Raw genomic sequence first — 19,995 nt, 5'->3', positions numbered from 1 at the left:
TGGACATGTCAAATGGCATGACTACTTGGGAAAATGGTTTGGCAATTTCTTAAAATGTTAAGTTAGATTTACCCTACAACTCAGCAATTAATCTCCTAAAAGTGAATACTCAGAAGAAAACAGAAGTCCACACAAAGACATGTACATTTATGTTTATAGCAGCATTGTTTAGAAGAGCCAAGAAATGGAAACACCCAAATGTTCACCCACTATGGGAGTGGATAAAGAAATGTGATACATCCCTCGAATGGAAGACGATTGGACAAAACAATGGAATGAAGAATGCCACAACAAGGATAAACCTCAAAAGCATTATGTTATGTGGGGAGAAAAAAGAGACACAAAAAGATAAATATTGTATGATTCTATTTATGTGAAATATCTAGAAAAGGCAAATTTAATGAAATGAAAAGTTCATCAGTGGTTGTGCAAATAGCTTTACTAAGATATAATTTACACACCAAAAATTCACTTGTCTTGACTGTATAACTGGACAAAGTTTTTTAAACTGACAGAAGTGTGCTGCCATCACCACAGGCTAGCTTTCAGATATTTCCATCACCCAGAAAACGAAACCTTGTGCCATTTGCCCTGCCACCAGCCATCCACAGCTCACCTGGCCCCTTCCTAAAGTATTTAATCACAGTTCCTTTGAGAAAATGGGGAGCAGCAATGTTTGCACATAGGAAATGTTTACATCCACCAAAATTCGAAAGGAATTAATAATAATCCCTGGAATACAGGACAGGGTGTTTCTATTCTAGCAGGTCAGGACACACAAGTGAAATACTTTGAAAAGAATGGGTGATTTGTATTTATTGAAAAAGTACTTTTAAAGATTATCCATTAACAAAAGGATAGATCATAACAAAATAAAGACGGAAGAGCTGTTAGTGTCACACTACAAAACCCTTAATCTAGACCAAAAGGGGGATATGTTATCAAGAGAGCAAAAAAGTAAACAGAAAAGTCATGTATATAAAAGGTTATCAAGTGATCTAATTTGAGTGACAGAGGACACATTTTTCCTAAGCTTTACATCAGGCTTGACCCTTACTTACTAAACTTGAAGTGGTGTGTGCAATGAGCACTTCACTCATGACTAGATCTTGACTCAAGGAGGATTATCACAGAAATAAAAGTTGGCCCTAAAGCAATATAGTGAACTTGACTTTTCAAATAGCATTTCTTTAAGTCAGAGGGAAATTCATTCTGAAATGCAACTATGGTATAAAATTACATTCATAGAACCATGGCTGGCCTCTTCATACAGGAAAGGAAAACCACCTTCATAAATGAATTCAGTGGAAACACAAAGGCCATCCTTCCTTACAATAAGTATACACCAAACTTTACTCTAAATGATGCAAAACCTTGCCCTAAGAGCATGTGGAAATTCTTGGGTTAGATTTCCAGTACTGCAAAATCAAACAGAAAAGAGGTCAGTAAATTTTTTCTACAAAAGGTCAGATAAGAAATGTTTTTGGCTTTGGGATCTGTATGCTATGACAATATATAAATGAATGAGTGGATAGAGTTCAACACAATTTTGTTTATGAATACTACTTTAGATTTAATATAATCTTCATATGTCACAAATATTTTTCTTGTTTTGATTTGTTTTCAATTATTTAAAAACACAAACACTATTCCTCATTCAAGGACTATACAAAAAAAGTAGGCTGTGGCTGGGTTTGGTCACAGTTTGCAGACCACTCAAGAGTCCTTGATTAAAACAAAAATATCTTTATGACATGTAACCCATTAATTATTATCAGTCCTTAATTCCTTTAAAGGAGATGAATTATCCAATTGCCTTCCCTTGTTATGGCCAACTAGGAATGAAAAGGCCTTACAAAATAACATTGTCTTATTCCTTCCTGTTAATAAAAGTAATTGTAAAAAAAAAAAAAAAAAAAACTGAAGTAGTTAAAACTAAAGGAAGTATCCTCCAATGTAGGGGGAAGAAAAAGTATGAAGGTAGGTAAACAGATAAATAGTTCAATGTGTACGAAGGTAAGGAGGTTAAAGGTAGATAATATAAATATTGCTGAGATGACGACGTGGATGACTTTTGCCCGAGTCTGTTATTGCATGATATAGGCTTTCCTTCAACTCATTTTCCGTCTTCAACTCAACAGTCTTAGTAATTTCAAACAAATGAAAAAAAGTGAATGAGAAGATATTAGAAAAATGAAAACATGATATAAAAATCTTTTTATATTAAAACAAAATAAAGGAAATAAAACTGGTTGAAAAAAGGTGGGGAAAAATGTTTTTAAAAAAGCAGCGTAATTGGAGTTGGGATAGACCCACAAAATAGTTTCTTCAGATATTTATGAGCTGATATTTATATCTTAAATCATACTAATGGGCTGGCCCAAGATAGTGGGTGGAAGTTACAAAAGGCAAACTGTAGACAATGCAAAAAAACTCAGTTACAATTCAAGTGAACCAAAAAGTGAGTTGTCCATAAATTAGAAAATTAATGGCCCATAAGAAGAGCTGTGACAAAACATGCCTACAGTGACCAGCAAAACAACTAAATCCCATTCAAATCTGCATGTAATTCAAGTTAAGACAAAATTCATTACATTTGCTTAAAAGTGATCACTTTACAACTCTCCTGCAGGGTTTCCCAAAGTGATGATAAACATTCTTTGACAAAAGTAATGAAAGAGTCCTGGATTAATCACCTGGATTAAACAGGTTTCTTTATCACAGAATTTTTCAGTCTTTAATATGTTAATGTGTGCCATAAATCTATTCAACCAGGAAATGTTACTTTCTAAATCCTTTGGGGGATGGAAACCTTCTTATTTCTCCTTGGGGCATCTCAAATCACTAGTGTTCCCTGGGAACCTGATTTGAAAAATGCTGTCCCTCTATTATTAAAAAAAAAAAAAAGTATGTGTTTATTTGATCTTGTCAACCCTGGGAAAAAAAATGAATTTTCAAGTTGAACAAGAAAGTATTAACCAGAAGCTAAATAAATTTATAACAGAGAAGTCTGAAATGTCAACCCGGAAGAAACATTAAAATTATGCTATACCATGCACAGTAAAATCAAAGTGAGGGCAACTATCATTTCTTAAGTTCTTTAAGTTTGTGTGAGAACTTATAACAGAGAAGTTATAAATTAAAATATTTGGGAACAATAACAAATTGTGATATAAGAAAGGACAATACTAAAAACTCATTAATTCTGACAACAGATGAGAAGATGAGAGGCATTTCTACTTTCAGAACATGTAAGGATATCTATGCCCCATCCTGGCATAACTGTTCTAAACCTAAATAGAATTTTTCCACTTTCCACTATTCTTCAAGAATTCAATACCTAGCATACGAGTTTGTTTGGTTTTGTTGTGTGTGTGTGTGGTTTTTTTTTTTTTTTTTTTTTTTTTTGAAGGGGGTCGGTATTTAAAATACTGGAAGGCTGAGAAGGCTCTTACAGAAAACCTAAGTGCCAGATTCTCTGCTCAGCAGGACAGTGAAGTGCCCTATGTGGCCTTGGCTCTGCTGGGCTGTTGCTATGTGAATTATCCAACACAGGCTAAATTCAACCAGCAATACAAGGGCTCACAAATAATCCACACAGTAGGCTCCTTGCGCTCACAGAATCTCACCTAAAGCTGTCATACCCAAGAGAGAGAAGAAAGGTGTCACCAAAGGCCTTGGCCAGACCATGAAAAACACTTGCCTTATTTAGAGTTCACCATTTAACTGGCATTCATTATCGTAATATTATTATAAAACCACTAAAGCTGCACACATGGACAGTTTCTTCAATATACAGGCAACAATATGACTCAAATTCATAATAATGCGAGAGTCAGGACCACAAAGCCCTCTGTTTTAGAAGGTGAGAGGACAAATCTGAAGCTTTTAGATGACTTTTAATTTCTATAATTTAAAATGTAAATATCAGCCCATTTTATACATATATATTTTCGTCATATAACAAGCACTGTATTCAAAGCCTTATCTATTTTGCTCTATTCAGTATTTTTATCTCTCTTTGATAGATGAGAAAACTAAGATTCAAAAAGGCTCAAGGTTACTCCACCAGAAAAACAGTCTAGGAAGGACTTTCTGAGATAGCTGTACTTCTTAAGTTTGAGACTTTCTTTTGTAAACTGATGCATGATACTAGATTAAGTCATGACCACTTTCAAAGAGTTGATACTGACTTTACAAGTCACTGGTGATTTCAGATGTTTCTCAAAAATCACTGAACCACCTAACTCTTTTTCTTGAAGCTGTCTGAAATTCCACCAGAGGTTGATTTCCCTACCATTCACAAGACTGTGATGGCTGAATTAGGCCTCCCTCTGTCCTTCCTACCAACCCTAAGACTGGGAGTCCATCATGAAAACTCTGAAAAGAAGGCACCTCAGGAGTACATGCACATGCACTCAACCCCTGCAGACAAGAGAGTGAGTCCAAGGAATGGAAATTGTAGGAAAGTCTGAAATTTAAATTTGTTTAGGGATGAAGGGAGAGAACCTCTCTTTTTTTTTTTCCTCAGTGTATGACACCCTAGATTCTGAAACAAAGCCTCTTAACATTTGTAAAATAGAATATGCATTAAATAAGATTGACTGGGTTAGCCTGATGATGAGCCCAATATTAGAACATTTCATTCATCTAAAGAAATGCAATCTCAAATCTCAAGCCTCTAAAAATGATTTATGAAAGTCCCCATTCATATTTATATGAATACCATATAACAAAATACCATGATCTCCTTAAATTTTATGTGAAATCTAGTAGTAGATTTCCATGAATTTTTTTAAACACATAAGTATTTGAACAGGGCTGGGGTTGTGGCTCAGTGGTAGAGCGCTTGCCTAGCATGTGCAAGGCCCTGGGTTCAATCCTCAGCACCACATAAAAATAAATAAATAATAATAATTTTTTTAAAAAGTGTTTGAACAATTTTGATTAAAAAAATTCTTCAAGCAAATATCAGTATCAGAATATGTTAACACTGTGCATCAACATCAAAGTGCCACAAGACAGGAATTTCAGCATTTTTAGAAGAAAGCACTAATTTTCTCAGCTTCAAAAGCTTCCCTTTGAAGTCAACCCTCTTTTTTTTCCTCGCAATACAAAATTTTTTTGTTATATTAAGATTAAATGACTATCAGTTTCCAAACACCTAGCCACTTCCATGGTGACACACTGTCGCCTCTGATACCTGGACCACTTTCATCATTAAGCTCCCTCCCTGGAGCCCAGGGTGTCCCATGCTTCTCTGATTCTGGCCTCTGACTCCTTTGCTACTTGTCTTCCTAGGTCTGTCCCCTTTAAAACTGAACTCTCCCTTATGTTTGTGGTATAACACTCTGATTAGGGCTTGGAAACAGGGTTTCTATTAAATTCTATGGGAAAAAAATAGTTAGATTTCTTTGAAGGTCTAACATCTCTTTAATAAGGCTGCAGAGAATCTATCAATTTTATCAATTTATTATTAGAGAATTTCCAGGTGAAAATAATCTAGCCAATATTTTTCTAAATTCTAAACTAATGAAAATAACATGAATAAGTACACCAAAGCGCATTAGTATTCTCTGACACATAAATTAATCACATCTGTGCATGAGTAAAACTACTCCTACCTAGCCACAAATGGAGAAACTAATTCAGTGGCAAGAACATGAAGAGTCGGAAGTCAATCCTAAGTATCTGACTTGGGAGCTTCTATATCTAAATTGAAATAGGTCTTTTCAGCTTCAGAAGAAGGAACTTACCATAAATGTTTCTTCCTGCAAACTACCTTTTTCTCACTCCTTAAAGCAACCCTTTTATTTCCCCTATCAAAGTAATGGGGATAAAAGTTTAATTTGTTCCACACTGATTCATTAAACAACAAATGTTTTAGCATGGTCTAAGGAAAAACACAGTGTATCATACACTATACTGCATGGTTCAATGAGACAGACATACCCCTGTCCTCGTGTAGCTTAGCCTAGTATAGATACAAAACCAAATCTTCAGCTTTAATTTGCCTTCTACAGAATGCACACACTTCTGATGTACAGGCATGAAAAGCATGATCTTGAATATTATACACCAATGGAAGTATAATTTTTTCTTTGAAAAGGTCTTAGATGTTACTTTGTCCAGCTAAAACAATGATCTTCAGGAATGCTGTTTGGCTTCTTTGCATACTTTTATCTATATCTATGAAGTCTTGCAAAGCAAAGTGATTAAAGGAGAATGCAAATAGAAATGTATGTCCATATTAAGAGGCCAAAGCAAACTAGCAAAGATGTAAAATGTGAGGAAATGCTGAGAGACACTGACAATAAGTAAAGAAGTGATGTGTCCCAGATTATTGCTTCTTTGTTCCACTCCTCTGCCTCTGTTTCTTCTGATCATCCAACAATCTGTATCTTTTGATTATGGCATAATGTGTTGATATGATGAAGTTTTTCTATAAAGCTAGAAGAACCTGGGGTAAAACTCAAATGTGCCACATTTTAGTGACTTCATGTTGAACACATAATTTATCTTCCTTGAGCCTCAGTTTCCTCACTAGTAAAGTGAGGATTAAATTAGACAATGTGTATACTACATAATATACCCAGTCTAGCATCTGGCCCAGAACAAGTACTCAATAAATGGTAGAAAGAATGGTGGTAGTTATAATAATAATGAGTAGGAAGTCAAGAAGAAAAAATATAATTGCCCACAAGATGGAACTAAAGTTACTTGATAAAATTATGTTATAAAATTTTCATGATCTTTACTTGAGAAAAGAGTTCACAATTTTATCAATAAACACTAAATCATTTGTAACTGTTTACTTAAATGGCCTGCATAGGTAAAAAGAAAAAAGTTACTTCTTGTCATCAAATAACTTTAAGTTCAAAATATATATTGCTATTAATTCAACTTTCATTTCATATAAAGCCCTTGTCTGCATGCTTAAAAAATGTTGATGTCATAAAAGTCTGCAGAGAGGCTGTAAATCTGTTCCTAACTAATGCAGGTTAAAAAGAAATGACAACTAAACACAAAACCTGCCCCTGAACTGGATCCTGTCCTGGGGGTCGGGGAATGCTAGAAGGATAACTAACAAAATTGGAATATGGATATTAAAGTGTTACACCAATATAAATTTATGAAGTTGATAGATTTGTGCTTAAAAAAGAGAATATCCCTACTCTTAGAAAATAAATAGTGAAGCACTTAGAGATAGGGCCATGGTGTGTATAATTACCCCATTAGTTCAGATTTTTAAAAAATAAAATAAAAAGGCACATGAGTATACACAAACACACAGAGTATGAGGGAAATGCTAATAAGGTAAAACATTAACAGGAGTGCAATCTGGATAAAGAGTATATCAGTGTTAATTATGCTGTTTTTATTTTTGTAAAATTAAAACTTGAAATTATCTCAAAACAGTTTTAAATACAAAAGATAGATGGACACCATTACCCTAAGTACATGTATGAAGACACGAATGGTGTGACTCTACTTTGTGTACAACCAAAGACATGAAAAATTGTGTTCTATATGTGTACTATAAATTGAAATGTATTCTTCTGTCACGTATAACAAATTAGAATAAATAAATAAATTAAAAATAAATAAATATAAAAGACAATCTCTGGTCTATCCCTACTAATTAGTATTTCATATATCTTGTCATCTGAAAAAAATCATTTGACTTTTTTTTGGGGGGGGCAGTGCTAGGGATTGAATACAGGAGCTTGTGTGTGCTGGGCAAGTGCTCTACCACTAAGCTACATCCCCAACCTGAGCTACATCTCCAACCTGAGTCATTTGATGTTGTAATCTTGGTCTCAGAAAGTATCTTACACATCACCTAGCTCACTCTCCTACCAATGCACTAATTATTTTTACTCCATCTTTAATATATTATAACTAAATTTCCATATTCATGGGAATTTGGCGATGCTAGGGAGTGCTGTATCCCAAGAATCTACTGGCAAGGACTTCATATCAGGCAGCTGTAACTGTTCATACATGTAGGAGGCTGAATGGTGGTCACAAAGATATCAGGTCCTAATCTGTGGGAACTATGAATTTCTAATTTGTAAAGGGTTTCTGCAGATACGATTAATTTAAGGATTTTGTGATGGAGAGATTATCCTGGATTATCCTAGTGAGAGCCCTAAATCCAATCAAAAGCATCCTTATAAAATAGAGCTAAGGGAAATGTGACACACATAGAACAAGAAGGGGCAATGGAACCACAGAGGCAGAGACTAGGATGATGTGGTCAAGAATTGAGGAATGCTGGCAGCCACCAGAAGTCACAAGAAGTGAGGCACAGTTGGCCCTAGAGACTTTGTAGGGAGCCCGGCCTTGCTGAGACCTGATTTCAGCCCAGGGGAACTGAATTCAGAATTCTGGCCCCCAGAACAGAAGGAAAATAAATGTCCTGGTTGTAAATCACCAAGTGTGTATAATATGTCACAGCAGTCATAGGAAACTAATAAGATATCCTTAGATATCTACTAAGTGCTGATTATTGGACACTGAGGATGCCATGAGACTTCTTATTATGAAACTTAAATCTTCAACCCTGAAATTATTCAGTAATCTTCTTGTATATTAAATAAACCCAGAACCATGATCATTCTTAAATAACTGCCCTGTCTTTATCTGAAAACACCCATTGCATTTCCCTCTTATCTTCTTTTCTCAAGGCCATTGCCCCACTTGTTTCCATCATTCTTCCTCCAAGTTGGTATCCAGATCCTCATCATCATGGATATCTCCTTCTAGACACTCCCCCTTAGGATGCACTGTTGAGAACTGAGCGAAACTCTTAGGATGTGACCCAACAAGGGAACAGTACAAAAGAGCTACAAACACTCAAGATAACCTAAGATGGCACTCAGATGCACTACGGGGGTAAACCTGAAGTCAGCGAAGCCCCGGGTCTTACTTGCATCAATTATTGATACATCAGAATTCCTGTATCCTTTACAGATAGATATTTCAATTATTGAGCAGAACATAACATTTTTTCAGTGTAAAATTACACTAAGTATTCTCCTCATCTGTAGATGTGATAAGCAAGTATGTCTTCTCTGACTTTATCCAAGTATCTGCTACAGAGCAAAGAGTTCCCTGGGCTAAGCCAGCAGTCACCTCCCCAGAAGGTTCACACGTTCAGTAAACACTTACTGAGTTCCTGTTATGTGAACACACAGTCATGAATTCACAGGCACAGTCCCTTAGTGCCCATTTTAGGATTCTAAAATGTCACTCTTGTCCTCAAAAACTTCTAACAGCATCCTTCACTAGCTGATCACCACTACTTATTTTCTGGCTCGACCTTTTTTATTTGGGGTCAGGGGGTGTGCAAGGGATTGAACTCAAGGGCATTTAACCACTAAGCCACATCTCTAGCCCTATTTTGTATTTTATTTAGAGACAAAGTCTCACTGAGTTGCTTAGCACCTTACCGTTGCTGAGGCTGGCTTTCAAATCGTGATTCTCCTGTCTCAGCCTTGGAGCCTCTGGGATTATAGCCATGTGCCACCAGTCCACATCTGGCTTAACCTTTTTCTACCCTATCTGATCTCCTTCCAGCAAGCCCTGGCAGCCCAGGACTTTAGACTCACTGTGCTTCCCCACCCACCCTCTCCTCTGCTTCACTTTAAGTCAAGTTCTCTGCTCTGACACAGCTCCCACCTCCTACTGAGAGCCAACCCATCCATGTCTCTGGCTTTGACCTCTTAAAACCTTACTGTTTGGCCCTTCATTCTGGCACTTTAACCTGCCTGATTAATTATTTCATACATATATATTTAATATCTCTAACAAAATGGCAAGCTAAATGAAAACAGAGAAGTGTATTTCAAAAACAGCCCTGATGATACCAGAAATTCAATATGGCCCTGTTGAATGTTAAGCATAGGGTTATTCTGGATTTTTTTTTTTTAATGAGGAGGATTCTATTATTATTCCTCCTGATGAAAATCATCATTCTACTCAATCATCATTTTTCATGATGAAAAGATTAAGAGATTCTCAATCCTGGTCTAGTATTTATCTACCCCAAACCATTTCATACTCTTCCATGTATCTCTTACAGTTCTGAAAATATCAACTATTCTTTCACATTTGTAAAAACCTGATTTGTAAGATTTGTTCCTAGATTCTATACTTGAGGCTTCTAACCATATATTTCTTTTTTTAGTATTTTTTTAGTTATACATGGGCACAATCTCTTTGTTATTTTTATGTGCTGCTGAGGATCAAAACTAGTGCCTCACATGTGCGAGGCAAGCGCTTTGCTACTGAGCCATAACCCAGGCCTGTAACCAGATATTTAAAAAAAAAAAAATTAACTTTCCTCAACTACATGCACTGTTATCTCTTAAAACACAACAGAAATAAAGTAAATAACAAGTCCTATTAGTAAGGGAAACAATGTCCAAATGTCAAGTTCAGCTTCTCCCCATAAGCTTTAATCAGTCAATTCCAATTTTATCCTTAATAATACAGCACAGTTGAGAGAACAAAGGACCTGGAGTCAGACAGACTGGAGTACAACCTTCACTTTCTCCTTAAACTTCTGTCCAACCTAGCAGATATAATATATTCTCTCTTAGTCTTGTTTTCCATAAGAATTCCCACCTGTATGAACTTGGAAATTATGGAATATATCTGTGCATCAGTTTTGTCATCTGTAACACAGGAATAATAACTGCCAGAACCTGTCCATTAGGAATGTTGTAAGAAATAAACACACTGCCATAAAAGTGGCAGATCCTGGGATGTGGTTAGCACTCCAGTAACATTAGCAGCCTTTACTATTAATATTGATAATAATATGGTAAAATACCTAGCATACAGTTGGGGTTCAATAAAAGACAGCTTTTATTATTTTGTAAATCATATTAAAATACTTATTGGATCTGCCAAATGAAACTGATGGCTATTTACATATTGATCCATTTACCTATGACAGAGGTTCTCAAAGAAATGCCCAGCTCAGCAGCATCAGCATTTTGTTAGAAACAAAAATTTCTGTAACTTGTTAGAAATGCCAATTTTTCAGGCCCCATCCCAGATCTAGTGAATCAGAAGCTCCTGAGGTGGGCCTGTCTATTTTAACAAGCCCTCCCTGTAAATATAATTCATTTAAGTTTAGGAACCACTAGTATAAATCTCAGATCTGAAAACAATATATTGTAGACTTTAAGAGCAGAAACACTGCATTATAATTTAATAAGCAGTATTTTCATTAAATCTTCATCAAGTCAATCATCCAAAAAGTCCCCTGTACCATCTGTGGCCATTAATTATTCAATAACTATGCAATTATCAAGAACACAGAGCAAAGAGTTACTTTCCCATCATTGTCCCCCACCCACCCACCCACCCACCCGTGTGTGTGTGTGTATGTGTGTGTGTGTGTGTGTGTATGTGTGACCAACCTAGCATATGACTAAGTTAACTCCCCTGCTGGGCAATGTGGCGTCAGACACCCATGGTGCTAGACTGCCCCGCTCTTCTAGGGTTCCAGTGACTGTGTCTTTGTGCCCGGGCTTTGTCTTCCTACAGCCCCATGGGTGGAGCTATGCTCACCTGTTACTTTGTAATATAACCCCTTGCCCTATTTAGGATAGAATGTTCCATGGAAGTGCCTTGTGTATGTCTCCTTCTCTTACTGTGCCCTTGGGTGTGGCCTACCTAGATATCAGTCAACCTGCTGACAGTGGATATCATGAAGATAGACTCAGCCCCCTGAAACCTGACCCCTTGCCTCATTTAAATAGCTTCTCCTCAGTAAAAGGGTTCAGCTTGTGCTCTCTCTCTTCCTGCAGACCCTTAAGGTCAGAGGAGCCGTCACAGCCACTCAAAGAAAAAGATATTTGTGTCTCTTGTGTGATTATTTTGTGCAGCCCAGTTAGCCTAGTTTACCTGGAGTGACCCCTGAGCCATTTAGTCGCGAGAACAGAAACCCAACATGTGTGTGCACACATATACACATACACACATACACACACACACCTCTGTTCTCTAAAAGAAATTACTGTGTTCTCAGCTTGGGGGTTTACATTTCCTTGCAGGCACCATACGAAAAATTGTGCTGTATATGTGTAATAAAAATTATAATGCATTCCACTGTCATTTATAAAAAATCAATTAAAAATTTAAAAAAAGAAAAGAAAGAATAGTATGATTGATTGAATGGAGCCATGAAGTTGATGAGTTTGCCATGTGAGCGAAGGAAATCCGTGCCATAGGTCAACTAAGTTTTCCAAAGACATAATGGAACAGAGATAAAAATGTGATAGTCAGTTGGGTGTCTACCATGTAAAAACCAAGAAGGTTACTAACAAACAGGGTGTGGTCCAACATTGGAATCCAAGGCCTCCTTCTCTCCAAATAAATTTATGTATCAATATATTAAAGTTTAGAAAAAATAAGAAAATGTTTTGAAAAAATTCCAATGTTATGGAATAACTTTACAATGCAGCAGATAGATGCTGTGGAATATGTTTCCATTTTAAGTTGCCAGCTGGATGAATCCTATGCAAGAAAATCACATCACATGGATTTCTCCAGATTCCAATGTTCTCCTAAAAATCATTCATCACCTTAAATTATTCCTCTTAAACACAGCCTCTCAGTCATGGCTCAAATCCTAATTCTGATTCCAAGTAAACACTTAAAAGGAAACTTATAAACCATGGTAACTGTCAAAGTGCTTCTGAAAATAAAGTGTGCCCAGCCAGACTGCGGCACTTCCTTCTTTCATGACCCTCCCCACACCAAAGACAAGTGCTAATACATAAATACTCAAAAATTTTAGGTGTCATTTCTCCTATGAATTTCTAGACAGCAAGACAGAAATGCATGTGATCAGTAATAACAAGCAGTCATACGAGACTCTCAGGTTTCTAAAGATACAGCTATAGTGCCTCAAGCAGAATGGGTATAAATAAATGCTGTAAATAATAAAATAATATCAGCCATTTTGTATTTTGGAACAATTTTCCAGGTAAAATTTAGCTAACTAAATAACAGTTACCAGCTCATTCATTTTCTACTTTCACACATTTAAATTATGCTAAATAATAATATATAAACATTCCCACCACAAATAGCTAGCCTAGAAACCATGATTTACAAGGTAAATAATTCAGTCTACTCAGTGTATGAAAAGACATAACAGAAGCAGATCTAAGTATGTTGACTAGATTTTGTTCTTAAAAGTATTCCAAAGGATGATGAATCAAAAGAAAAACATTCTTGCCAGAACAATCACTATAAGGAAGCTTAGTCATTCACACAAGTGAAACACCAGAACACTAAGTTAAGTACATTTGGCAAAAAGCCAGAGACAACCGCTCACCAACAAATATAAGTCTCACCTAACCAGTCTCTTTTCTTTAAACAAATGGACTTTCAGCTCTGATAAATATAAAATAACACCATATTAGATTATTTTCTGGAGAAAAAGTTACATTTTTAAAATCCTAACCAAATATTTTAAGGAAAAAGAATCTTTACACACAGAGATGTAATAGTAACTTTAAAAATCATTTCAAAGCTCTGCTATGTTTACTTTTCTCAGCCATATAAAATCTTACAAGTTGACTATGCCAGAATCATCCCTGGGCACTCACTAAGTGCTATTTTACAGCTGCAGAAATCCTAACTTCCTAAAGAATTAATAAACAAATAGTTGAAACTATAAGGAAGAGAAAAACAAACAAAATCTCATGGCCCAGGGGAATGTGCAGAAGATCTGTAACATATCACAGTGCTCAAGGAAATCCAACAGTGGACACAATGCTCCCCTCACATTCAGATGCTCACTTCTTTTTCTTTTTAGTATTTCTTTGAGAGAGAGAGAGAATATCTTTTTTGTAGATGGACACAACACAATGCCATTATTTTTATGTGGTGCTGAGAATCGAACCTGGGTCCGGCTTGTGCTAGGGGAGCGCTCCACCGCTAAGCCACAATCCCAGCCCCGAGATGCTCACTTCTTGACTTCTAGTGGCAAGCCTCCCCTCAGTTACAGGAGGGAACCAAAGGGGATGATGTGGAAGATGCCTTGCAAAGTAGGAGGACAGAAGCTGCCAACCTTTCAGAATGACAGGTCTTCACTAACTCCCCTTGTATGAGGAAGGTGTGGAAGAGCAGAGGAAGCAAAAAAGATTGAAGAACACATCAACCCTTAAAGTCTGGGAGGGGAAGGCAGAGAGAGAGAAGGGAACCACTAACAGGATCACCTCCAGTAAGCAACTGTCAGTGCCCCAGCAGGACTCTAGGGCATGGAGCGCACAGACTACTCTACCTCCTCAAGAGATGCCAAACCCCAAATTCCTGCATTTTCTAAAATGAGTGAACTAAAATGGAAAGTACTTAAGGTGAAAAGAAGAACATGGATGAGGGAGGTAGAAGGACACTGAAAGCAACTCAGATTCGTTCTACAATTTGATTTAGAGCCACCTGTCAATCACTCTCCTATACCATGAGCTCTCACTTACTGAGAGCTTAACAATGTGCCAAGTCCTGTGCTTTATGCTAATGGTTCATTTCATTTAAATCCTCATGCTACTCTAGCATTACCACCACAATACAGACAGACAAGGGCATAAGAAGGTTAAGTTTACACAAACTTCAAAGCCTAGACACAGCCCCATTTGCTGGACCTTGAAGGTCAGGCTCCTGGATCAGCAGCTTTTGCTGCCTCCCCTGTGCTTGGGCTTACCTGCCACACAGCGGGGGAAAAAACTTGTAGGAGACATTTTCCTTTCAACAATAATTTGCTCTCAGCACAATATACTGTTTATAAAATGTGGGAAAATCCAGTAAATAAGGGTCTTTTGGGGATCCAAGTACTCTAAAGGGAATCTCACCATCCAAAGAGGCAGAACAACTAAGAACCGTTCTCCTTGGAGTCACAAGGAGGATGAAAAGGCCAGGCAATATATTAAATGCAATAATATTAAAATTAATAAAATCAAATAAAAATCTAGAAAACACACCCCCAAAACTGCTCTATTATTTATAAGATGAAGTATACATCCCTAGCCTGAGTCAGTACTCCTGGCATTACATGAAGCCAAGCAGTCTCCTGACCCTGGGACCATCCCAGTGTACAACTCCAGGGCTATCAGGAAGCACCCCTCCTGTACAAAGCACCCCTTTAACCTTCTCAATTGCCCTTTCCCTTCTCACCTTTCTTCTTTAAACTCCTTCCCCCCTCTTCTTTAAAATATGCTGTAAGGGGCTAGGGTTTGTGGCTCAGCAGTATAACGCTCGCCTAACACGTACAAGGCCCTGGGTTCCATCCTCAGCACCACGTAACATCAATAAATAAAATAAAGGTATTGTGTCAAACTACAACTAAAAAATAAATATTAAAAAAATAAAGTATGCTTTAAGGACTACTTGTGACTAAATTTAAAACAAGACAAGGGAAGCCCAGTGCAGTGGTACATGCCTATAATCTAAGAGACTCAGGAGGCTGAGACAGGAGGTTTGCAAGCTCAAGGCCAGCCTCAGAAACTTAGCAACACTGTCTCAAATTTTTTTAAAAAAAGGACAAGGGCTGGGGATGTAGGTCAGTGATAAAGCACCCCTAGGTTCAATTCTTAATATCAAAAAAATAAAATAAACAGACAAGATATAGAATACACACAAAAATATTCGGATTTTATCTGAATGGTTTTATTCCCAATTTCTTCTCTTTATTCATCAATAACTTTTTCATTTTTATTAATTAATTTTTCACGGCCAGACTTTCCCTTAACATTTATATAACATGATTCTATTTTTATTAGACTCTTCAAATAACTACTTTCCACTAATTGAAAGGAATGTGACAGGGTAAGAAAGACATGGGGCTTACCCTCCCTTCCCTGTTGTCCCTGAATAAGTATTTCTCATGAAGATATAAGAAAACCAACACAGAAATATTTTCCTAATATTAAGATTCTTAACCAAAATTCACATTCGTACTTTTTAATCTCCCACTAATTGGATGATTGCCAATGGCCACCTAAAACAAAAGTGTTTTTTTTTTTTCTTTTTGGTACCAGGGATTGAACTCAGGAGTACTCGACCACTGAGTCACATCCCCAGCCCTATTTTGTATTTTATTTCGAAACAGAATCTCACTGAGTTGCTTAGTGCCTCAGGGTTGCTGAGGCTGGCTTTGATCTCTGGATTCTTCTGTCTCAGCCTCCCAGGCTGCTGGGATTACAGGCCTGCACCACCGTGCCCAGCATCAAGATTTCTTTTAGTGAGATGTGGCTAATTATTCACTCAGTAGAACATTCTTCTCAACAACTCTCGGGTCAATCATGGAAAAGATCACATCATGACTAAATTGTCTCTGATTAACTAATTTAAAAAATTTAAAAAAAAAAAAAAACTTACCACCCAGTGTCCTACCATGTTTGGAAATATTAAATTATTTCTCTTCTCTTTAGGATTAATAATGCAACAACTTCTAGATAAAAGATTAAAAGACTATGTTCTGACATTCTGGAGTTCTGTGTAAAAATTTCAGTGTAAAACTCTAAGGATTAGGAAAAAAGTCTACTTTGAGCTGATAATAAAAACAGAACAAGAATGGGAGCCAATCTAGGGCTGGGATTGTAGCTCAGTGATGAAGCACTCATCTCTCATGTGTGAGGCACTGGGTTCAATCTTCAGCACCACATAAAAATAAATGAATAAAATAAAGGTATACTGTGTCCATCTGCATCTAAAAAAAATTAATTTTTTTTTAAAAACTACACTGTCTAGCTTTCCACTCCCCAAAGTCATTTATTAATTCGATAGAGGGTAATTTTGTTTTTATTTGATCTGCTTCATTTTGCTTTTGGTGCTAGGATTGAATCCAAGGAATCATGCATACTGACCTGGTGCTCAACTACAGAACTACACCCCTAGCCAACAGTTAAAACTCTCACCTCTAACAGACTTTAAGAAATAAACAAACTACTTTGATTATGGCAGCAGGTTACACTGGCATCTATCTATTGGCTATTGGATCTAAAATACTAATTTTTTTTTCAATTCTTACTGTATTACAGCAGAATTAAGTCTTAAATATTTGAGATCTGTCCTTTTATCATAAATACACACATAAAGGTTATATATTCTAGGTAAATCCAAATTTGAACCCTTGCTACCTGATTCTACAGGTTATGTATGATAACCACTAAATTAACCCTGGAGGGTTGCTGGAAGGAGTAAATGATTTAATGAATGTGATGTATATTACACACAATGTAAGTATTTTTTCCAAGAACATTGATGGGCCCTAAAAATTAGTAATATGGCCTCTGTTCTAAACCACTCAATTGGTATTTTGATATTTTTAACAAAGGCAGTCTCCTTAAATTGAATCATCCAATTTATCATAAGATGAATGGCCAGTTCAACATGCCTGGTCCATAGTATGTCCACAGTAGGCCCTAAATATATCTGTCTAGTACCTCTAGTACCCATAATGGACCATATTTGCACTTTTACTTCTCCTCTCTGGTGTTCACAGTCAGCAACTGCAACTTGATTACTAACTTGTAAACCTCAAGTAGCTATGCTGCAGAAGATGCAGGGCAATCCTCTATACCCCACCTACACGTTCAGCCCCCAGCAAGCCACAAATACAAAGACTACTAGACTAGCAGCAGCCACAGAAGCCTATCTTCCTCAAAGAGCTAGCCACCCTAGAGATAAGAAAATCCTGTCAGAGGTTTCAGCTCCAAAGTCCCACACCCTAAACTTTACCCTGCACAGGCTCCATCTCTGTCCTACCTCATGGAAAAGGGTCCGTTTTACACCAGTGCATGGTACATGCAGAATGAGACAAAGGTTTGGGAGACGGCAGGTGAATGCTGCCATCCTTCATAAGAATTCATGATATATTTCTTCACAAAAGCATCACTAAGCGGGTCTCAACCTTTTATCTCTTGTCAACACACTAGAAGATTCAGCTCCCAGCAGTAACAGAAGTTCCCTACAGAAGTGATTCTCAACTGGGGAGTAGGTGACATGCCCTCTCTGAGGGACACTAACAGAATTTGAGAAATGGGTTATGTTGACTGATGAAAGAGACAGGAACTGACATGTCTCTCAGGTAATACTGATATGCTCCTGAAATAAAAATCACTCTTTAGAAGGTGATTAGATCCTATTACATTATTGGCACCACTCATATGTTATATGATAGTTTAGATAAGCAAGCCTACAAATCTTATCTAAGAATACAATCACATTTAAAATAATGTTTCTTTGTGAGAAAATTCTTTCAACACAGAAATACTATTTTCAATTTCCTGGCTGTCCATAAAAAAATGGAGGGAAAAACTGACCAACAGTTAATTGTGAAGAATTTCTTACCTGAGAATTCAGAAAGGCATTAGTGGAGTCCAAAAGCTCCATGAAATGGTATGCAAATTTTGTGCACATGTGTATTTTTCTGCAGAATTTATACATCAGATTCTCAAAGTGACCCATGGCATATAAATGTATCTTCATTTAAGAACCACAACTATTAACTGCCTCACAGGCAGAGAAATGGAGACATAAGACCAATGCCTGGGTTTACTAAGTGCAAGAAGCAAAACTAGTCTAGACCTGTACTTCTACAATCCAATTCTTTTCTCATCTAACTCTCTGCCAACCACTTAAATCTTATCCCAGAACTTGAATCCTGAGAGAGAGAAAAAAAAATCTTACTAGAAATGCAGCTTTTTTGTGCTTTAACATATAAATATTTACAGATTTCTTAAATTGAAGAGATTTTTTTTGAGTCCAGTAATAGTAGGTTTTACTAATGTCACAGAAAGCACTGTAATCAGTGGGTACTTTTCTTCCCACTTCCATCATTACCCATAAGCCACAAACCAAATAATTACAGATCCCTGAAATGCATGTGAAATGCTCTAGAATTTAAATTCTCAAGTTGATACTTAAAAGCTATGCTTCAAATCTATACAATCAATTACTGCCCAATAAACTGGAGTATGCAAAACAATTCCAAGATATGAAAGAAATAAAAGCTGACCTTCATGAGATGCTGATTTATCCATTTTGTAAATGTTTTCTTCTGAACTTTGTCCCGTTCATCTGAAAGATTAAAATAAGGTATAAGGTTGATAAGATCTATGCAAAAGACAATTTGTGATCATGCATATAAATGAAAATAGGATATTCAAGAGATATTGCTCAGTGCATTCAAATTTTCTTATTAAATGCTGGCAACTTTAGGCCATCTGCAAGAAAGCATTAAAGGGCTATTTGTCAGATGGTCTCTTCAGTGTTTTATGTGCCAGCATTAGTCCATTAAACAAGGCCCCCTCTCTGCCCCTCAGTTGTACAACCCTAACTCCATCACTTCCACCAGCAAAAAGATGACTCTAAAAATGCTGCTGACTTCAAGTAAGCCCTTGCACTGAACTTTTCAAAGCATTTTAACACATTCATATCCTATTTGCTCTTTGCAACCATAAGCAGGAAAGTAGATATTGTCATCCCCATTTTACAGAAGAAACCAAGTCTCTGATTTGTCCACAATTATCCAGAAAATGGTTTAAAGTCTTATTAAGGGCTGGGGATATAGCTCAGTTGATAGAGTGCTTCCCTCACACGCACAAGACCCTGGGTTCAATCCCCAGCATCACAAAAAATAAATAAATAAATAAATAAATTTTTTTTTAAAAATCTTGTTAAAAGGCAAGACCTAGCCTAGCTGGGCACAGTGGTGCATCCCTGTAATCCCAGCAGCTCTGGAGGCTGAAGCAGAAGGATCACAAGTTCAAAGCCAGCCTCAGCAATGGCGAGGTGCTAAACAATTCAGTGAGACCCTGTATCTAAATAAAATATTAAATAGGACTGGGGATGTGGCTCAGTGATTGAATGCTGTTGAGTTCAATCCCTGGGACCCTCCCTACCTGGCCCCCTCACCCCCACCTACCCCTGCAGAAGGCAAGACCTAAATTCAGATCCTTTGGCTTAAAG

General features: G+C 36.9%; 1 protein-coding gene across 6 annotated transcripts in view; it reads right to left on the bottom strand.

Moving 5' to 3' along the window:
• Nucleotides 1–19,995, bottom strand: part of Dst (dystonin) — a 441,140-nt gene that overhangs the window by 238,018 nt on the left and 183,127 nt on the right. For all 6 annotated transcript variants that reach the window (XM_071613304.1, XM_071613301.1, XM_071613307.1 and 3 more), the window contains one exon: nucleotides 19,043–19,104. In XM_071613304.1, the coding sequence (XP_071469405.1) occupies nucleotides 19,043–19,104 (62 nt within the window). The remainder of the gene's footprint in view (nucleotides 1–19,042; nucleotides 19,105–19,995) is intronic.

Source organism: Marmota flaviventris, chromosome 6 (genome assembly GCF_047511675.1).
Source record: "Marmota flaviventris isolate mMarFla1 chromosome 6, mMarFla1.hap1, whole genome shotgun sequence".
Taxonomy (NCBI): Eukaryota; Metazoa; Chordata; class Mammalia; order Rodentia; family Sciuridae; genus Marmota; species Marmota flaviventris.
This window is presented reverse-complemented; position numbering and strand designations above follow the sequence as displayed.